Raw genomic sequence first — 19,649 nt, 5'->3', positions numbered from 1 at the left:
CTGTGTGAAAGCTCAAACATTCTGCTCCTTGCCAGACAGATCTGTCCACGTTAGTGTAGGTGCAAGGGGGGATTTTTTGCAGCCCCTCAGTGAGCGGGAAGCCCTTCCATAGAGACAGCCGCCAGGTCGCGCGAAAAGGGAGATACCTTTCTCTTGTCTCATGCAAAACCGTGGTGTCTCGTTGTCTCAGGTGGTGCTGGGCTCCCTGGCACGGAGGAAAACCTCTGCAAAATCTGCATGGACGCGCCCATCGACTGCGTCCTGCTGGAGTGTGGCCACATGGTCACCTGCACCAAGTGCGGGAAGCGGATGAGCGAGTGTCCCATCTGCAGGCAGTACGTCATACGCGCCGTCCACGTCTTCAAGTCCTAATTGTAAGGAAAACTGATGCCTTAAAAAGCCTCAGCTGCTCTTAGAGGAACGGTCAGAATTGCTACAAATTATTTTAGGTCAGAAATTAGTACACGGACCCCATTGGAAGCTGGGGGAAGGATGAAGCCTGGGGAAAATCCTTCTTACTCCAAGCCATGCCCGGCTCTGCTCTTCCCACATCGTGCTTTACACCACAGTGCCTGGACTCCCTGGAGCTTATTTTGCCAGCAGCAGACACAGAAATCTTTAACAACCTACGTTCTAGAAACACTTTATCCACTGGTGTTGGGGACGGATGGATGCTTGGCTTTCCACCACAAGGATAAGATTCAGAGGCTTTGTATTTTCCCCTCAATAATAAAAATATGTTGGACTGGGGTCTTAAAAAGTGACATTTGTTTTGCTGCTTAGGCTTTACACACAGGAACAACTTTATTTTCAAAGATTAAAATTTTCTTGTGCTTGTTAATTTTTTTATTTTTTTTTTGTTTTTTAATTTAATGTTAAATTCTTATGCTTGCAGGCCAGGCAGACTGCCTCCAATTTCTGTGTTCAGAATAAGCGTAATTCTAGCCTAGTGCAATTGTGGAAAAATGTATAGTTTTATTTGGAGATGGACTTCATATTATTGAAAAACGTAAAGGGAGTGAGACTCTATGAAACCCCCAGCCTTACCTTGTGGTGGTGGTTTTCTGTTTACACGCCAGCGAGAGGGAGATTTCTAGTTTGACAGTTGTTGGTTCCTTTGCCTTCACAGGCTTCCTTACAGTATGTGCCAGCAATCCTTCTGAACCCAAACTGACTTCACTTGATTAAAAAGCTATGAATTCTAAAGCTTGAATCTTTTAGAGGGTTTACTGTGGAAAACATAGAGCTAAGAGTAGTAAGGATTCCATTGCTCCACAATCATTTTTAAGTACAGGTGACTTCTTAGAGGGGAGACAGGAAAGAAAGCAAACTTTGTCTCCCTTGAATCAACAAGGTGAGTGATCGTTATTGCAGGTGCTTGTGTTTACTAATCAGCTTCCCCTTATCCTCCCCTTTGCTCAGCTTTACAGTACTGTTACGTTCAGACTGCTTATCAAAAGCAATTTATTCTGTACTCTTTCTGCTTGTGAAGGTGGATAAGAAATTCTGTGGTCCGATACACGACAATTGCAAGCCCTTAGAGCTTTCCTCATCTGGAAACCTTGCTGGAGAAGACTGTAACGTGTATTTTTCCCCCCCTGCAATCATTCAGTCCATTGGGCTGGTAGCACAGATAAGCTTCAGAATCTTGATGCCTTAAGTTTTCAGCCACCGTGGGATTGTGTACTTCATTTGTGAAGTTAAGTACCTTCTGCTGCAGGTTTTTTCCTGTCTAGTTTTCCCCTTTATGGGGAAAACTTAGTGTTCAGACTGAATCTCTGCCTGGCTGCCAGCAGAGGAACAGCATAAAAACCCCGTGTTCACTTACAGCTTCTGGAGTAGTGGAAGTGCAGTTACAGAAATGAACACCAAAGCCATCTGCTTTTGCAGTAAGTGGTAATGTATGTTAACAGCACATTCAGCTTCTGTAATCTTTAACGTGGAACGGTGCATGGGTAGCAGCTCTGCAGCTGGCACGGAGTGGAGGGTCTCTTCAGCACGTCGGAATGAAAAAAGCATTTAAGATGAAGAAACCTGTCAGTCAGTGGCAGCAGAACCTCTGCCCTCTTGAGGTGGTCTCAGAACTCCACAAAAACACAACAGCTGCTGAGGTTTATTGATCTAAATATTCTGAGTTTTACCTCTTTCCCTGCCGGGGTTGTTCTCGAATCCAGCACGAGAAGAGAACTGGTACAAGTCAATGCACCATGTTAAAAAAGAAAAAAAAAATAAATATTGCAGGTAAGCAGTAACTGTATTTACTCTTCAAGAGGTTCACTGGGACCTCTTTACGAGGTACAGGAATACACACACCAAGTGTTGAACAGCCTCATTTAGTAAATTCACTGTGAAAATTCATGTTGTCATGTTTTTCAATAAACTCAGGGCTGGGGGAATTTAGCAGGAAGAAGGTTATTCCCCTGGGGACAGATGGACTTTTACTTGTAGAGAGTAGGCTTATTTTCTACAGCAGATACATCAGTTGCAGATCAACACCTGAAACGTTAGGAATGGGCAGATGTACCACCACAGGGATGGAAATGTGCTTTTTGAAGGGAAGGCTCTCTTTTTTTTCCTTTTTCTCCTGACAACAGTGTTTCCCTTGCAAAAACTGATTCTTTACTATGGATATGATTGTTTTTAAAGGAAAATCAAAATCTGGAGGAAACTGATTAATGATCCAAAGGAATATAATGATCTGAACTAATAAAGTAAATGGAAATATTTATGTGCTTTATGTACACTGTACATAGTTTAAGTATTTTAAAAGTTAATATTCTACTTGAAATGGCATCTTATTCTCTATTAAATCCTCTTGGTACTATAATGGTTAAACTTACTAGTTTTGGTACAGAAGTTTGGTTTATAATTTTATAATAAAGTCAAAATGTGATTTAGTTAACCTCGTTTTCTGACTCCACTGCCACCAGACTGGGAGAAAGCAGAGACCCTACAGCTCCTTCTGAACTTCAACCAGAAAAGGCTTGGGGTACCAGGTGCTTAAATATCATTAGAGGTTGGGGTACAAGTACAGAAGAGGTTGAAAGAAAAAAGTTAACTGAAACCACTGACTTTTTAGCAGTATAATCTTATCTTTATGAATATTGCAAATTCATGATATTACTGTTCTCTTTTGAGATAAGGAACCACTTTTTCTTTCATAAATATACTGCGTAGTTGGCCAATCTTGCAGAGTTATTCAGCAAATGCACATTGTCATTTGCAAAATAGTTGAGTTAAAATGAACCCTAAAAAAAAATAAAATAAAAAACCAATCTTCCTTATTTCATTAATATTCAAGTACTTCCAATAGTTTTGAGGTCTCTCAGCTATCCTAGCATATCCAGGTGGTAGAGTTCCTTTCTCAGCTTTTACTTGTTGAAACATGAATCCCAGAACACATGAGCACCAGATTCCATAAAACAACCCCATTCCAAGAGGACACTTGGCTAATGCTACAGCAGTTGCTGTAATGGAAGCTTATTTGGTGTCCTAGTTTTAATATGAAGCCTACAGCAGAGGTGTAAACTGCTACTGGACAGAGAGATACAGGTCTGTGCTCAGTGTTAGAAGACAGGGAAGAAAAATCAAACCAGGAGGATGCGTGTCCTTCACCCAAACTGTAGCCGTGCAGCAGAACTCTCCTGGCAGTACAGCCTCACGGATTTGGTGGTCGGGTTTCCTGTTCCGGCAAAGAATAACCTTTGGAAAATAAGTCCTGACAGCAAAGAAGAAACTGCTTCAGTTTTATTTCTTTATCTATAAAAATACCCAAACTTTAAAAACCCAAGGAGACTAAACCCGCACCTAGATAAGTGCGGCGGTCTACATTATGGGCAGAAAAATGGATTCAGCAGTGACATTTCTTCACAGAGTTGTTTTAATTAATTCCATATGGTTGCTATGGATCTTTACCTCCGATGGACTCGGGCATTTTATTTCTATCCACGTCTCCACAGAGGAATCTCACCATTTCTCCCACCTACCTAGTCCTCAGCTGTACTCTTCAGGGAATTGCTGTGCCAGGACCGCTCAGCTGCCCCGCACTCCTAGCACGGGGCCACCAGCCTCCGTTTCCGGATGCATTCCCAGATCCAGTTGGGAGAGACACGTTTAGCACCAGGATTGTCATCAATGTCCCCTATGACATGCGTCGCTGAGGCTGTGTCAAATTCTTGCACGAGATCCCCATCGTAGGCTATAAAGTACCGTCGGATTTTGTCGAAGTCCTTCACGGAGGGCGACAGGTAGAGCTTCACACCAGTGAATATGTCCAGCAGCGTCTGCAGTTTGTGCAAGAGAATGCACAGGTTGGTAAAAACATTCGATCAGCCTGGAAATTAACACTAAATTCTTTGAGGCATGAACGAGGCCACTCACAGTTCCCAAGGTTATCGCTCTAATCCCACGCCTAATAACTGTAAATTGCTCTTTGGACCCACATTCAATCATACACAAGAGCAACACCCGTGCAGTCCCTCCGACAGGCAGATGTCACAGCTGAACAGTGCCTCCCCAGCTAAGGGGAGTTATTACCCCATTATTCTCCTTGGTGGTGATGCTGATGTGGTCCAGTAAACACCATCTTCATGGCTTTGCCTTTACAAGCTGATGCTTCTTAGGCAAAGTAGAAGAACATCACTGTCCTGGGAGGGGGCTTGCTGTTTACATCAAAACAGCTACTCCAGGCTTATCAGTGAAACTACAGCTCAGTGATTCTTAATCCACTCCTACGATTTGCTGCACAATGGGCTAGAAAGGACAAGTTCTCTCCCACTACAGCTCCCAACTCTTCCACACGCAGCCATCAGGAAGAGCAGCCGCTCAGCAATTGCAGCGCTTTGTGGAGCAGAACATTGTTGGTGGGTGAAGAGAGTATTGGCCTTTAGTGTGACAAACCCAGCTATGTCAGTGGTGCAACAATGTCCTACAGTCACCCACTGCCTTTACAAGAGGGCTTGTCGCTGCTGTTTCTGCCTTTACATTTCATTTTAGTTTCGGGTGATGCTATAGGGAGATTTCAAAGACTGCCCACATGGAAGGTAAAAGTGAACCAACAGTTGAAATTGCCTCAGCTTCCTCCCACCCCAGCTCTCCATACCTTTTTTTCGTTGTCTTCCATCTCAGATGCTTTTCTCTTCTCCCCTCGTTTCTCCTCCGATTTTTGAGGCGATCCAATGACTGGTTTGTTCTCTGAAAACAAAAACATCTCATTTTTGCTCTCTGTCCAGATACTAGATGTGTATTTATTGGGGGGAGAACAGTGAAAAGAATAAAAAGAAAAAAGGCTTTTCCCCCTTCTTTCTGGAAAATCCATGAGTTAGAATGTAACTGGTAAGACACATTTTTCTACTGCAAATGGCCCAGGGCATCTTCCTGCCTCATCTCCAGGATGTTGCTGTTCAACTTCCCTCCGTGCTGTCACCGCGCTGCCTGTTTGAGACTGCTGAGAAATCTGCTGCACGTTATTCCCCAGTGACAAAGCACTGGTGAAGCAAACTCATTTCACAGCTTTGCAGTTCACTACCTGGAAATCCCCTCCATCCAGATGCTCTATTTATATGCATGAATTTCATCCAAATAAAATTAAATAGTGGTTCATGGCCAAAAACGTCTAACCAAAGGGCACGTGATCTGCAGGAACAGGAGCAGCAGGTTTGCTGTTCACACCACTCTTACACACACTGCTAAGGACCTTCACCTAGTAAGATTAAAAGGGGCTGGAGTCCCAAAGAAATCACTCCAAAGTGATTTACTCCAAGGTAGTTTTGGAACTAACTATAACTGAGACTCTGGTAGGTTCAAGGTTCCTGTTCCAGGCAGCATATAATCTCCAAGAGCTTTTAGACTAAACAAGTTGCCCAAGCACCAACCTAAACAGCCTCCTCCGTGCTGTTTCCATCTTTTCTCAGTCCCAGCACACCTCAGATCTGTGGCTGGTCAATCTGTGCTATGAACAAGGGTCTGAACAGCTTTGCCCATTAACCCTGAGGAGCACATGAAAGCTGCCACGGGACCTTCAAGCATCCGACAGAAGGCAAAGATCCAAAGCCAGCCTGCCCCAACCACAGAGAAGCCCGAGGCTCCTCTCCCTGGAAAGCACCATCTTACCTTCTGGCTTCTCTTCTGGCTTCTTGGCTTTTGCAGGTGACTTGCTTGGGGGAGTTTTAACAGCGCTGTGTGGTGTGGAAGACCTGGAATTTCCTTCGTTCTCCCCGCTGCTGCCAGCTGTGGACTCATCTTCCTCCCCAACAGCAACACTGAAATCAGCCTTCTCTTTGGAGAGCTGGTACAGCTCCTGTCCCACCAGAAACAAAGCACCACCTTTAGCCACAGCGAAGCTTCCGATACGAGACACAAGCTGTAATATATGGTCTCCTCTTGTTTGTTTCCCCCCACGAAGTGTTTGCTCATATCCTTTTTCCTCCTGCACCTCTTTGTGGCCATTTTCCTGTCAACTTTGATCAAACTCCTTGCGTTCCACCCAGCTGCTTGACATTAAGGGATGGTACCAAAAGCCATATTTACGTGATCAACTACAGAGCAAGACAGACAAACTCTTCTGAGCCTGGCTCCTTGGCCTGAAAAATGAACAATCCCCATTGCTCGCTGAGGGAACAGCCTGTCTGAAGAGGGTATTTTACCTTTCTCCCCTACCTGATCAGGGAGCCAGAAAGGCTGCGGGGCAGCAGGTGGGCTGAAATCACTCCTTGCTTCAATGGCTTAACGAGCATTTACATCTGCTGCCAGCATCCCTGTAGGCAGCGTGAAGACAGCCCAAACGACAATAACTAGCCTGAGAAGAGAGCTCATCAAGAGCTGACTGACTGCTGGGGATGGCAGCGAGCCAACCGCTTTCTATCAGCAAAGGAGGCCCAGGAGCTGCGTGGGGTGGTGGCAGCCCCAGGGGTCCTGGCTGATTGCCCTGGAACTGGGCCAGGCTACCCTCGGTCACTTCCCAGATGCCTGCCCTAATCTCAGCAATTAATGGGAGACAGAGTGACCATAAACAGTTCAGAGAATAAAGGTCACCTCTTTCAGGAAGGAAATTCCTCCCCACAAAAGCTGCTACAAGAGCTGATAGGACTCTGCTGCCAGCACAGACTCTCCTGAAAGTGCACAACAGCTCAAGAGACTCGAGAGGCCCCATGAAAGCATCATAAGATGCACATCAAAATAATCCAGCGAGCAGCCTGAGCCTAGAATAAATTGAACATCAGAGGTAGGAGTCAGCAGGTATCTTTGCCACATACCCTGCTATCGGGATTTGTCTCTGTAAATAGAGATTTGTCAGAACTTATTCAGAAAGGCGCCGCAGACGCACTGCGCTCACTCACCTTAAGCTGCTGGAGGTTGGTGGCTGTCTTCCAGTCTTTGTCGTCTCGGATGCGGGTGCAGCGAGGGAAGCGAATGGAGATCCCATCTGCAGTGTGGGCTTCAGCTTTAGAGAATTCAGCCCCCGTGATCTCCCACACTGGGGCTTTCTAAACACAGCATTGAGGAAGTCACGTCACATTCCCGTCTCGTCTCATCAACTGACTCTAACACATCTGTGTTCCTCTACCTCTGCAACAACCCCCCCTCCCCACCCCAGCACACAGAACTCCAGATACACAAGCTGACCTTCTTGGTCACATTAATTACAAAATCTTCTATCTTTACTTTATCCAGTCAGAGATCCTCAACTCATATCGCTAATTTCTAAATAACACCTTTTTCTAACAGACAACATGGCACAAAGCATCCTGATAAATTTCACAGAATCACAGAATTATCTAGGCTGGAAGAGACCCTCGGGATCATCGAGTCCAGCCATTCCATATGACAATAGCAACTTTTGAAGGTTACAGTTGTGCTTCAACTGTTTTAAGTCAGATTTTTCATGCCTCAAATTTAAAGTAAGTTCACTTCTGGAAGGGATTTAACGCACAAGAATATTTCCCAGAAGTGCAGCAGGTATGATTTCTTCATGAAGCTCTTAGCCTCAAATGCACCTGCAAGATTCAGAGATAAAAATGTGCTGAATTTCCTGTTCCACGTATGAAAACTAATCTTGTAACAGAGACAATTTGTACAATTAATTGAAGTCTAGTAGATTGCTATATCAGGGTTGGAAAGCAGTTAAATGACTCTGACAGCACTTACCTTTGGATCTGGGACAATGAAGTCAGGGTAGTAGATTTTGTTAATTTTCAGCCACCTTGGAATTTTACTAGGATCCTATTAATTAAAAGCACAAAAACAAAACAATAGCTTTTATGATCATATATGAACCTATTGCTACAAAAGAGGTTGCTGAAAGATAATTAGAAGCAATTAGCATATAGGTTACATTGCCTTTGTATGGATGAAACTTGCTTTAGCCTGCAGTGCAAGGTGCACTGATCTGCAGCAGTTTCTCTTCTCTAGAGAATCACAAGAATTAGGTGTAATGCAGCTCCCAATTACTGTCATTCTACATGTAAAACAATAACATTGCTGCTCCAGTTGTGATTCATATAAAACTACCCATTTTTTTAAGATTCTATAACCACGATGCAAATGCCTATCCAGTAGATATTAAAATTCAGCTCTGCTTATTTGTCAAGTCTTGAAAAGTAAGATTCCTCACCTAAGCCAGTCACTCACAAAAAGCCTTGACTCCAACAGGTGGGGTTATCCAGTCACTATCCAACACTTGAGCATTTCTCACCCGCAGCCCCATCTAGTGACCATTTTCACTAATCCCAATATGCCAAGAAAAATGGTATTTGATCTGCTCTTCCCAATGAAACTTTGTCTTAGCAGGAAACAGATGGTGCCTGGCTTCCCACTCACTGTCTGAGTACAAATCTCAGGCAGTGCTTCATCTCAGAGCTGGCTGCACCTACATCTCATTTGTATCAGAGCAGTTAATCTGTTTTAACTCTAATTAAGCCTCTATTCATTCCCAGTAGAGCACTTCAACCCTGCATTTAGCCAGCACCTCAGCTCAGCAGGAAGAAGGTTTTAGCAAGCCCTTTTCTGAGTGTTCCCTTGGTCGCCTCCAGGCCAGAGCCCCTCTCACCTTGCTGATCTTCACCATATCCAGCTCTGTCTGAAGCCGTGCCAAGGTGGCATCATCATGGCCACCAGAACACTTGGTCACAGTGCACCACTTCTCACTCTTGGGATCGTAGCAGCCCATGAGGAAGATGGACATCATCCCACCTGCGGGAGGGGAGAAGCAAAGCAATGAACCCAAACCCTTTTCCATCTTCAGGAGTCAGCTTCCCGTACACAGAGCTGAAGAGAGTCTCTGCACTGCACAGCAGCCCAGCCCAAAACCCAAGGCTTTGCTGTGCCAACTAACCCAGTGAGCTCACACCCCAGCACATGATGGGCTGCAGAACAGAGTCACTGAGACACCTACGCTCACTCTGGTAGGAGACCAAATGCTACAGGAGGCCAGGAACGGGAAAAACCTTGAGGTTTCTGAGCTGACAGAGCTCCAACTGAAGCCAACTCCAGAGACTTACCTTTACTGCCTTGTCCATAGAAAGCTCCCAGCACCACCAGGTCTGCTGTGTCAGCCATTGCACCCTCGTTCAGGTAGTCCTTTTTCACTTTCAGCCAGTGTCGTTTTCCTGGTTCATAATTACCCTGCGCAAAACAAGGCAAGAAGCCCCAGTCACAAAGGAGATCCCCTGGTGGACAGCCCTCTCCTCAAACGGCCCTTGCTTGTATCTGGCTTAGCAGCACAAGAGCACAGCAGTGCTCAGATACATAAGGAGCAGCTTGGATTGGACGTCAGCATCAACAAGAAGATGTCTGAAGGCTGCTCAGCCTCGTGTGCATGACCCACAGACCTCTGTCTGTTGTTATTCCCTAATTCCCAGCGTACACCGGCGAAGAGAAAACGTGAACCTGCCTTTATATCTTTCAACACCAGTCCTTCCAGTCCCTCACGGATGACTCGGGTGATCATATCTGCCAGATCTGAAGCTTTCTGAAAAGGAAAGGAATCACGGTTAGCTCAAGACTGGTTGCGGTCTTCGGGCTTTCTATTTGGAGCAAAGGTGCACTAAACCCCAAGCGACTGCAGAGAGATGAATGTGTAATTTCCTAAGAGTTTTCCAAGGAGAGTCCCCAGTGTGTTCTTTTTGCTGCACAGCCAGTGACTAAACTGGAAATATTTTCCAAGAAGAGAAGGGTTTGTTAAAAATACTCCTCAGAGAAGAGGTAGCCACACTGTGTCCTGAGTATGCCCCATATGTACAAGCTCAGACTTCTCTCAGCCAGGAGCCCCTGCTTATTCCTGTGTCCAACTGCCTTGGGAACTATGTTTTTTTTCTTCTTCCCAAAATGCTTTCTCTGCCTCAAACGTCTAAACATTCTCCACCAAACCCAAGGTGCTACAGGAATCAGTAGCAGTGGGGAAAAATAACAGGACACAAGGCTTGTGTGTAACAATGCAAGGAAAAACTGAGCAGGCTGCTCTGTAAATGCAGTTTTTAGCACTCAGGATGTACCTGGGCTGTGCAGCACTTCAAGTTGCCAGTTTGGGAACTGGAAGCAGCCTAGTTCCCTTCAATCATGCTTCAGTCTCCTCTACACAGCTCAGCATAGAATCATAGAATTGTCCAGGCTGGAAGGGACCTCCAAAGGCCATCTAGTCCGACCCCCCTGCAGTCAGCAGGGACACCCCCAACTAGACCAGGTTGCCCAGGGCTTCATCGAGCCTCTCCTTGAATATCTCCAGGGAAGGGGCCTCACTAACTTCCCTGGGCAACCTGTTCCAGTGCTCCACCACCCTCACAGTGAAGCATTGCACAGCACAGACTAAGCTACATCAGGCTTTAGCTCCTCCTAACAACGTCAAAGTGACAATGGCTACAAAATCATTAAGAAGCCAAAAAAAGAGATATAAAAGTTAAGACTCTATGGAAGTGGCTGTAACCGAGACGAGATGGGAGCACAGGTTGCCCTCCTGGAGAACACTGGCTCAAGTCTTGCATAGGGACCAGAAAGAGCACCATTCTGACAGGGAATTGCCAGATTTGCAGCCTTTATTATAAAAAAGGCTGTGTAGTAAAGAAGCAATGATGAAGTGTCTGAAGTGCAATCTGTGGGATCACCATGGGTGGTATTTAAACACTGAACTCACTGTGACGTGCTTCATCTCCGAGAAGAGGATCCGGTTGGGGATTTCAACCATGTTGTCGTGGAGAAACTTACGGCGTTCAGACAGAGGCCTAAACCAGGTAATTAAGGACAAGAAAGCAATTTTAACATTAATGTGAACATTGAGAAAAGCTATTTAAATAATTAAATTAATTATCCTACGGATTTCCAGAAAGGACAATCAAGTCTTACTTTCCTCCAGGAAATAAGTTATAAAATAGAAGTTTTACATTAAGAGAATATAAGATGAGCTGAACCACACTCGGTTCAGCTGAAATGCAGTTAATCCCAATATTCTGCATCTGCAGAGCAAAATGGAGCTCCACAGTGAAACCCCTGAGCACAGCAAGGATTCTCCCATGCTGTCTTGATTTTACAGGGACAAAAGGCCAGTCTGACCAGTCTGTGTGCCTGCTCCCGCTGCTCTGGGAGTGTATTCCAGCAAGTTCATGCTGGGAAACTGGTCCAGCCACTCTCACTCTATGGCAGACACTCACCTGTCCATCAGGCTGATGTCATTGAAATAGATGCAGTCAAAGACAAACAGGCAAACGTTGGCGTCTTGGAAAGCAGCTTTCTGAAAGACAATTAAGACCAATTAAAAGAAATCTGCAGTCGTAGCAAGCAGCGAAATGGAGCTTTAGAAAAATAACAGAAACAAAAGGATGTACTTTTATCTCCATAACATTTTAGTTATAATAAGCTTCGGCTTCTTTCTAAAAGTATTCTGAGATTTAAGATTTAGACTGAATGTGTCAAAGCACAAACTAAAAGATAAAACATGCTAATTTCCAGGGAAATAATGCCACAAATATTAACGACTTTGGGCAATGTAACATCCGTCACTACTGCTGCAACAAGCATTCCAGAGATTTCAGATTAATGGCTACTTTAACTTAAAGCACTTACAGTTTAATTTTCATTTTACTGTCCTTTTCCTCACCACCATTTCCTCTAGACATAAACATTACATAATATTCCTACGGACTAAATACTCTCTGCGTCATTGGGGTCTTCCAGGCTGCCACACATTGCTCAAGCAATGATAAGAACAACAGAATTGCAAAGTTTTCCAAGGTTTTTTTAAATATTTATCTTGAGCTAAAGTTTTCGTACTGTCCTGCTAAGTGATGAGGTTAACATCAAACCTATGGTATTAGAGCAGTTCCTTTCCATTAATATCAGCCTTCTCAGGCTTATTTTCTGCTGGAATGCTCTAGCAAGCACCAAATCTCTTAAATTATCCTGAGATAACAGACTGGGCCCTAGCGCATTTAAGTCAGCAGATTAACAGCATCTCCAACCACAACAAAGGATTTTTAAATTTTTATTGATTTTTTTTTTTTTACCTTGTGCACACCAAGAGTCCCAAAAGGAAGAGGCTTGCCGGTTTTGTTGTCAATCAGAAGAACTTCTGAATCCAGGATCATACTTTGCCCACCAGGGAAAGCCTGAGGGATGAAGTCCTTAAAATGGGCTACCTTGGAGAGAAAAAGAAAAAAGAAAAATACATTTACTGGCTGATGAGAGGGACTCAAGCCAATGCAGATGTTTGGTCCAAAGGTGTGTCTGAGGCACATGTAGGCATAGCTTTACTTTCTATTGTGGTACAGACAGCACAGTCTACAAATAGAAAAACGAGTCTTGAACAAATATAACCAAACCACACAACCAGCATCAAGCCTCCCAAAACACAGGGCATAAAGAGGACTCTCAGGCACGTAGCTTAACTTTAGTTTCAAGCTCTTTACATCCACCAAAACTAATCAATTACAGTTCTAAAAGGTGTTGCTTTTCTGGTTCCAAGTATCTACATAAATCAGAACAGAAGTCTACAAGAGAAAGTATCCCCCCTGCCTGTAGAAAGTGTTGAGAAATTCAGTCATGTTTATAGGGGAGCTGGCACAACAGAAGAGACAGTTTCCAGGTGCTTACTTTATGTGGGAGGACGGGTTTGAGGCTTCTGCTGAAGTAGCTGAAATGGTCTCCGTTTTTATGGACCTGCACCCGCTCACCGTCGTATTTGATCTCTGCGTACATGCCATTCGGGCACTTCTTCATGGCATACTCAATGGATTTGCAGGCTTCAGCCTTAGGAAGGTAGAAAGAAATAATTTCCAAACAAACTCAAATGATATATTTAAAAATAAAACCACCTTTACCTAAGTTCATGAATGAACTACCAATTCCTTTGTATATTTTTTTTGTCCAGGGTCTCTGACATCCAGTCCAAGTTTTCCTTTTCTTAATTACTCATTTACTTACAACCATCTGCATATGCCCAGATAATTAGAGCTTTTCAGTGCTTATCTCCTCCAAATACTTAAAGGAGCAAGTACTGTGCCTTTTGTAGGAGTGTGCTTAGCCCAGAAGTAAATATTTAAGTCTGATTAGTTCAAACAAAACCCCAAACTTATTGGAACCTCTAATCCAACGAAAAGCTTATGCTATTTGCAGAGAAAGGATCAAGTTCTGGAATGACAGCAAACAAAGAAGTCACTTCTGGAGTGAAAGAAAGTCAAGATTTTAGCTTCTGCAGTGGCACTGAAGGTGCAAGTACCGAGTACATCAAATACTGGCCTCTTGGTAGAAAACACTTTATAAAATGGCATTAAACATGAAAAATCAGCGCTGCACACTCCATTAGCTCATAGCACATGCAGTCACCTCTGTCTCCACTGATTCTTAAAGGTGAGGCTCTCTGACAATACATATGAGAAGCCCATCTCTTGCTCAGCTGAGGGTTACCCTTGGAGGGGAACCAACCTTACCAGCATGGGCTGGACCGGGGTCATCAGGGAGGCCTGCACGCTGAGGGTTCGCTTCTGGCCTGGCATCTTCTCAGCCTCCTGCTGGTTCTTCAGGACTCGCTCCACCACATCCTGGAGGTTGCGCGACGCTTTGAACGCCTCGTAAGCGTTGGGATCCAAAGCATCCAACCTTTAACAAATTGAGGAGAGAAGGGAAACAGGGATCACTCTCAGGTCTGCTGCTCCTGGCTTACGAGGCTAATGCTCGCTTCGGGTTTTGTCTCGCAATGAAAGGTAAGACTTACACGTGCTTTGCTCCAGCGTTCATTTTCAAGTCATGCTTAATTAGCCTGATGATGCATTTCAGGTCATTGCCTGTACACCTGAAGTACAAGAGAAGATTCAGAAATGGTAGACATTTAACTGAACTACTTTCCAGCTGAAAAAACTGATCTACGCCTCTAAAAAAAGGTCCTTCCCTTCTCTACGGTTTAAACTCAAATGAGAACACACATTACTACTGACATCTCAGGGGCACAAGAGAATATCCAAAAGGCTTTTTAGCATCTTTATGTTTGAATGCCAATATGAATTCTGCCTCAGTGTTGATGTATGTTCCAAAATTCACTTAATTAATGCATCAAGAGTAAGTGATAGTAACATCCTCAGCCTCAGATCAACAAGAACTGAGCCAGAACAAGTCCTCAACCTGTCTAATGGCTTGGAGGCTTTTCCAACATACCCAAGAACAGCAACTTAATTAACAGCCAAGTACCAGTAAGGTAGTTCTGCAACCCACTTGTTTAGTACTGATTGAAGTGTCTTGACAGACAAGGATGAAATTCTCTGGCATGATCAGGAGCTGCACACATTCTCCATTGCTGGTCAGCAATCAAGGTGTCTTAATCAAACCACGAATAGCACCTTACATATGTTAATTTCAGTCTCTGTGGCTTATGATTAGTTTTTCACCTATTCCAGCTTGTGATCTGTAGATAATCACTCCTAGTTTTAGGGTAAACCTTCAGAGGCCAATTACTTTCCTTACCTGCGAGTGATATGTTGCAGCACACCTTGCTGGTCATCTTCCTTGGTAAGCTTTGATAGCTGGATTAGGAATTCATCTACCTCTTGGATGGTCAGGAGACTTTTGGCTGCTGGAGGACAAGTCTTGCTCTGTTCAAAGAAGAGGCGTATGGTCTCGGAAACATCTCCCTGTCTCCAAAAACAAAATATGGGCGTGGGTCAGAGCTACGGTTAGAGAACAGTAGATGCCACTGGGGATTCTACAGGGTTTCAATAAATAGGATGAAGCACAGGAATAATGCTGGAATTGCACGAAGGAGTTGGAATCAACATTAGAAAAAAGCTGCCATGACACAGAATAAAGCTTCTCAGCTGTTTCATTTATAAAAAAAGGTAAGAGTACCAGTATCATCTCATTGCTCTATTTTTCACTGCTGCAGCATCACAGACCCTTTATTTCCTCAAGATGAATCCACTTGTAAATCCAAGGATCTGAAACTGTCTAGTGATAATGATGTCACTAGACGGCAGTACGTAACAAGGCAATAAACAGAGAAGAATTAGCTTCATTACCTAATTCACCTGTTTGTTCCATCTTGCAATGAATCAGAAGTGTGCATAGTTAATTACCAACAGGAGTTAAATGCACACATGTGAGTGCTTGCAATTGTATGAGTGTAGTTTAATTGTAACTTAAGCTCATAGCAACAGATCTGTTAATTGTATCACAGTTTTTGATACATGAGGTTACAAAAAAAGTAAATCAGTTACTTAGGGATGTTAGACAAAGCAGTTTAGATAAAGTGGATGCAGCCCCACTTGGCCTAGATATTTTAGTCTTGCTTTCTAAAGTTTTGCAGGTGAATTTATATCTTGCTTTCTGTTCAAACATTATTTTCTAATGGTTCCAGATGGTGAGAAATGCTATGAAAACTGCTCATCTCCCATTCTAACAATCAAGCCAGCAATCTTTCAAATAGGACTAAAAAAAACCAACCCAAAAATCATTACATGATTTCCATACCAAGCGACCGAACAGCAGAAATTAAGAGAACTGCTGTCTGTACTCACCTGTTCCAGGTCCCGGATCATTTCTTCTTGGCTGCAGTTAAAAATCCTACTAAACAGCTTTACAATCTGCTTATCGTTCAAGTTGTAAACAATTTTAATGACGCCTGGTAACAACAACTTAATGGTCAGGTATACGTCACCATGAAAACCATCTGGAAAAAAAAAAAGCACAGCCCATTAGAAACTGTCACAATTTATTTTCATGTGTAGGCTCTGATTGTTTGTGCCCACTAACCTGACCCCGGGCTAAAAAAAAACCCCGCAGCTGGTGCTTCCTCTTTCCACCACACTGTTCTGCTTCACATGAAAGGAGATTTCTTAGAGAAAACACCCACAATTGTCCCCCAAATCTGACCTCAGCACTAAGTTTGGCGGCACCTACAAACATTCCCCACAATCCTAGACAAATTCTTAGCTGAATTTGTTGTTTAGATGAACAGTTCACTTCACAAACATTCTCTCCATAGTTCTGGAATTATCACAGCACAGAGCTTGGACTACACAGCAATCAGATTTTGTCACCCTTGCTTTGGAAACAATATTTTGGGGTTGATTTTGAGAGGGCTTTCATATGCTGAGAATGTCAATCAGGAATCATACCTCCTCCAGATCCCTTCTTCAGAAAATCCTGGATGATCTGCGTTTTCACATTATAGCTGGGTTTTTCAGCAACCATGGCACAGAGCTTCCTGAACTCTCGCAGCAAGCAGTCTTTGTGCTTCGGGTCACATTGTTTTGCAGACAGGCTGGACTTGTGGGCAGAGTTTGCAGAGACATCTTCTGAATTCTTTGGCTTGGCTGCATCAAGGACAGAAGAAATTGCTTTTGTAACAAGTAAAAGCAGATTTTGAAGTTGAAGCTACCCCTGCTTGAAAAGCTGAAAAGAACAATCCCAGTATGCTGGCAAAGCTTCAGAACTGGATAATGACGTGTGCTACGCCAAAATTTGTGACTTTACATTTTAATTATCATTTAAAAAAAACACCTAAACTATTTTTTCATTAGTTTTGCTCTTTCCAATACATCAGAATTTTCTGGACTTTAATTCTACCAGACAAATATGATTAAATCTTGGTGAAAAGGAATTCCTGCTGGCTGATGCTTCTGTTTTATTTCTACTTTACAGGCCTTTGCCCTTTTCAGCAATATGTTTTCCTAAGACCACTTCTAAAATGAGGGAAAAATGCCCCCATCTCCTCTTTTCTCATTAATATTAACATCCCTACACATTCTCATCTTTTTGCCTGTGCATGAGGCAACACGTGCTCTGGGTGTTTCAGGTCAGTCAGAGCCCATGCACTGACTGTCCTGCTGGCAGCTCTTTCTCAGGACAAGCTGCTGAGGAATAACAGTTTCCTTTCCATGAACATCACAACTGGGAATCCCACACAGCCAGTTTTTTACAGATTTTGAGCTCCACACGGGATATGTTACTCTGTATCTTCACAGTTTGATTGAAATTGACCCATGGACTAAGGCAGGAGTGGAGTCAGCCTAACAGCGTGGGTTACTGCATGAAGTTTGTTTCCTTAGGAATACTAGAAACTCAAACATCAGTTCTTTCAAGACTGACAGCCTAAGACAGCACTAACAGTTCCTGGCAAACCAGATTTTACAAAAGTAATTAGAACTAAACCATCTTCTATAGATAAAAAAACTTCTGATCCCAGCCAAGTTAAAACACCTCTGATGCTGGTAGTAGAAGAGAAGGATTTCCCAGAATCAGTTTCTTAAGTCCTACCTGTGAATCCAGAGAACTTCTTTGGTGATGGATTGATGAGAGCTAGTGGATCTTTTGTAGTTAGTTGCCCTGTGGCAGTGAGCTTAGCTTGGACTATCACTTTTTTCTTCGGTGTACTTGCAGTCTTGGAATTAGCTTCTGTAAAACAGCAAGGTTCAAACCAGCAGTCAGAAATAATCTCATACATCCCTCAACATACATGTTGCAACAAACGAGTCTTAAAAGAAGTGAGAATGTAGGGAAAAAAAAAAAGGACTATTTTTCAGACATCAAAAGTTAAAAGACTATGTAATTTAGCAAAGTACATGGGAAAAAAAGGTGAAAATGGAAAATAACTGATGCTTCCTCCTGGGATTTATCTGCCTGTGTCTGCATGGGAACTAAATCACCTACACCTTCTCCATAATCAGTTGCGACAAATTAATTAAGAAGCGCTACTGTATAAATGACTACTTCTTCCCTTTCCTATAGAGCTGAGACACAGATTTGAGCAGTGCTACTCACTTTGTCACTAGGTCATACTAATACATCAGTGAGGATTTTGTGGTAAAGGCTTGGCTGTGTGGCAATTGGTGGTGTATTTTGAAAAGTACTAAAGCAGAAAAGTGATTGAGGTGCTGCCTTGTTTCTCACCTGAGATATGCTTGTTGATTAATTCTTTCTCCCCATCTTGTAGCTCTTCCCATCCTTCCAAGTCTGTGATGTCTTCGATTTTCTTGGTGGTGGCCCGGGCCTTATCTAACTTCTCAAACATGCACTTCACGTGGTACCACTCCTTCATGTCCCCGCCAGACTCTGTGAAAGGATTGGGAACGATCTTTCCAATGCGCACCATTCCTTTCACGATCTTCTCCTTGCACTTCTTGCAGCCTGCTGTGCCACGCTTGGCATAGTCTACGCAGTACCTCTGTTCTGCCATGTCCTCTGCAGCCGTGCAGGCTCGGCGAAACCAAGTGTTCAAAAGCAGGGAGAAATGGAAAGCCCCAGCACCACCACCTTGGTTTCTCTCTGTGGACAGGAGAGATACACGCCGTAACAGCAGCTGGTACCAGTAACTGGGGCTGGCCCCGGAGAGGCCAAGGCAGCAAAGGCAAGATCTTGGCAAGGAGACCTGTGTACAGTTAAAGAATAGTCCTGTGCCCCTGATGAGTCCTCGGGCAGCCTGTGATAGTGTCCTGCTGCCTGTGGGCATCCAGCCTGCTCCGTGTGTTCTGTAAACAAGAGAGGAGACACTGAGCCACTCTGGCCACCTGTGGGCCCTGTACCCTTATAGCTGGTGTGGGATGTGGGGCCTCTCAGAGCCCTCAATCCTCACCCCCTCTCTCCCAGGCCTGCCCCACAGCTGTCTCCCCACGTGGGACCTGGCCATCATAGCAACATAGAACTGTCTAGGTTGAAAGGGACCTTGAAGACCATGCAGTCCAACCATCGACCTAACACTGACAAAATCACCACTAAACCCTGCCTACTCATCTTTTAAATACCTCCGGGAATGCTGATTCCACCGCTTCCCTGGGCAGCCTGTTTCAACGACTGATAACCCTTTCGATGGAGAAATTTCTCCTAATATCCACCTTAAACCTCCCCCGGCGCAGCTTGAGGCCGTTTCCCCTCATCCTATGACTTGTTACTAGGGAGAAGAGACCGGTCGTCGCCCCCCAGGGCCCTCCATCGCCCCCGGAGCCTGTCCCACAGACCCCGATCCTCCACACACCCGCCCCCTCTCCCCCGGCCCACTCTCCCCTCACAGAGGAGCCCCGACCCTCCTCTACCCGTATCCAGGCCGCTTTCCCGCCCCGGGCCAACCGTCGCCTCCCGCCGCTGCAGGCCCCACGTCCCCGCCCTGCCCAGCGCCGAGGTGAAGGACTCACCGAGATCCTCAGGGCGCCGCCATCTCGCTCTCACCTCCCGGCCGGCGG

General features: G+C 44.3%; 2 protein-coding genes across 10 annotated transcripts in view; one reads left to right on the top strand and one right to left on the bottom strand.

Moving 5' to 3' along the window:
- The window catches only part of RFFL (ring finger and FYVE-like domain containing E3 ubiquitin protein ligase), a 31,275-nt gene extending 28,378 nt beyond the window's left edge, over window positions 1-2,897 (top strand). For all 6 annotated transcript variants that reach the window (XM_014953266.1, XM_014953268.1, XM_014953263.1 and 3 more), the window contains one exon: window positions 191-2,897. In XM_014953266.1, coding sequence (XP_014808752.1) covers window positions 191-372 — 182 coding nt within the window. In that variant the 3' untranslated portion in view covers window positions 373-2,897. The remainder of the gene's footprint in view (window positions 1-190) is intronic.
- Window positions 2,898-3,047: 150 nt separating this feature from the next.
- Window positions 3,048-19,649, bottom strand: LIG3 (ligase III, DNA, ATP-dependent). Of its 4 annotated transcripts, none has more exons than XR_001413283.1 (21): window positions 19,602-19,649; window positions 18,364-18,941; window positions 17,731-17,868; window positions 16,590-16,787; window positions 15,990-16,141; window positions 14,941-15,107; window positions 14,198-14,275; window positions 13,914-14,082; window positions 13,078-13,233; window positions 12,492-12,623; window positions 11,640-11,719; window positions 11,126-11,213; window positions 9,890-9,967; window positions 9,498-9,621; window positions 9,047-9,189; window positions 8,146-8,220; window positions 7,338-7,484; window positions 6,112-6,298; window positions 5,102-5,193; window positions 3,987-4,283; window positions 3,048-3,718 (listed from the first exon to the last, which is right to left on the bottom strand). XR_001413283.1 is itself a non-coding variant. In XM_014953260.1 (20 exons), the coding sequence occupies exons 2-20, from the start codon at window positions 18,920-18,922 to the stop codon at window positions 4,050-4,052; spliced, it is 2,997 nt and encodes a 998-aa protein (XP_014808746.1). In that variant the 5' UTR covers window positions 18,923-18,941; window positions 19,602-19,649; the 3' UTR covers window positions 3,730-4,049. The 4 variants fall into 4 exon arrangements, 2 of the variants coding, with proteins under 2 accessions (XP_014808746.1, XP_014808747.1); XR_001413284.1 differs by having other exon boundaries at window positions 3,048-3,682; XM_014953260.1 differs by lacking the exon at window positions 3,048-3,718 and having other exon boundaries at window positions 3,730-4,283.

This window comes from Calidris pugnax, unplaced genomic scaffold (assembly GCF_001431845.1).
Source record: "Calidris pugnax isolate Ruff unplaced genomic scaffold, ASM143184v1 scaffold133, whole genome shotgun sequence".
Lineage (NCBI taxonomy): Eukaryota > Metazoa > Chordata > Aves > Charadriiformes > Scolopacidae > Calidris > Calidris pugnax.
Note: the sequence above shows the minus strand (reverse complement) of the source record. Positions and strands in the feature narration are given on the sequence as shown.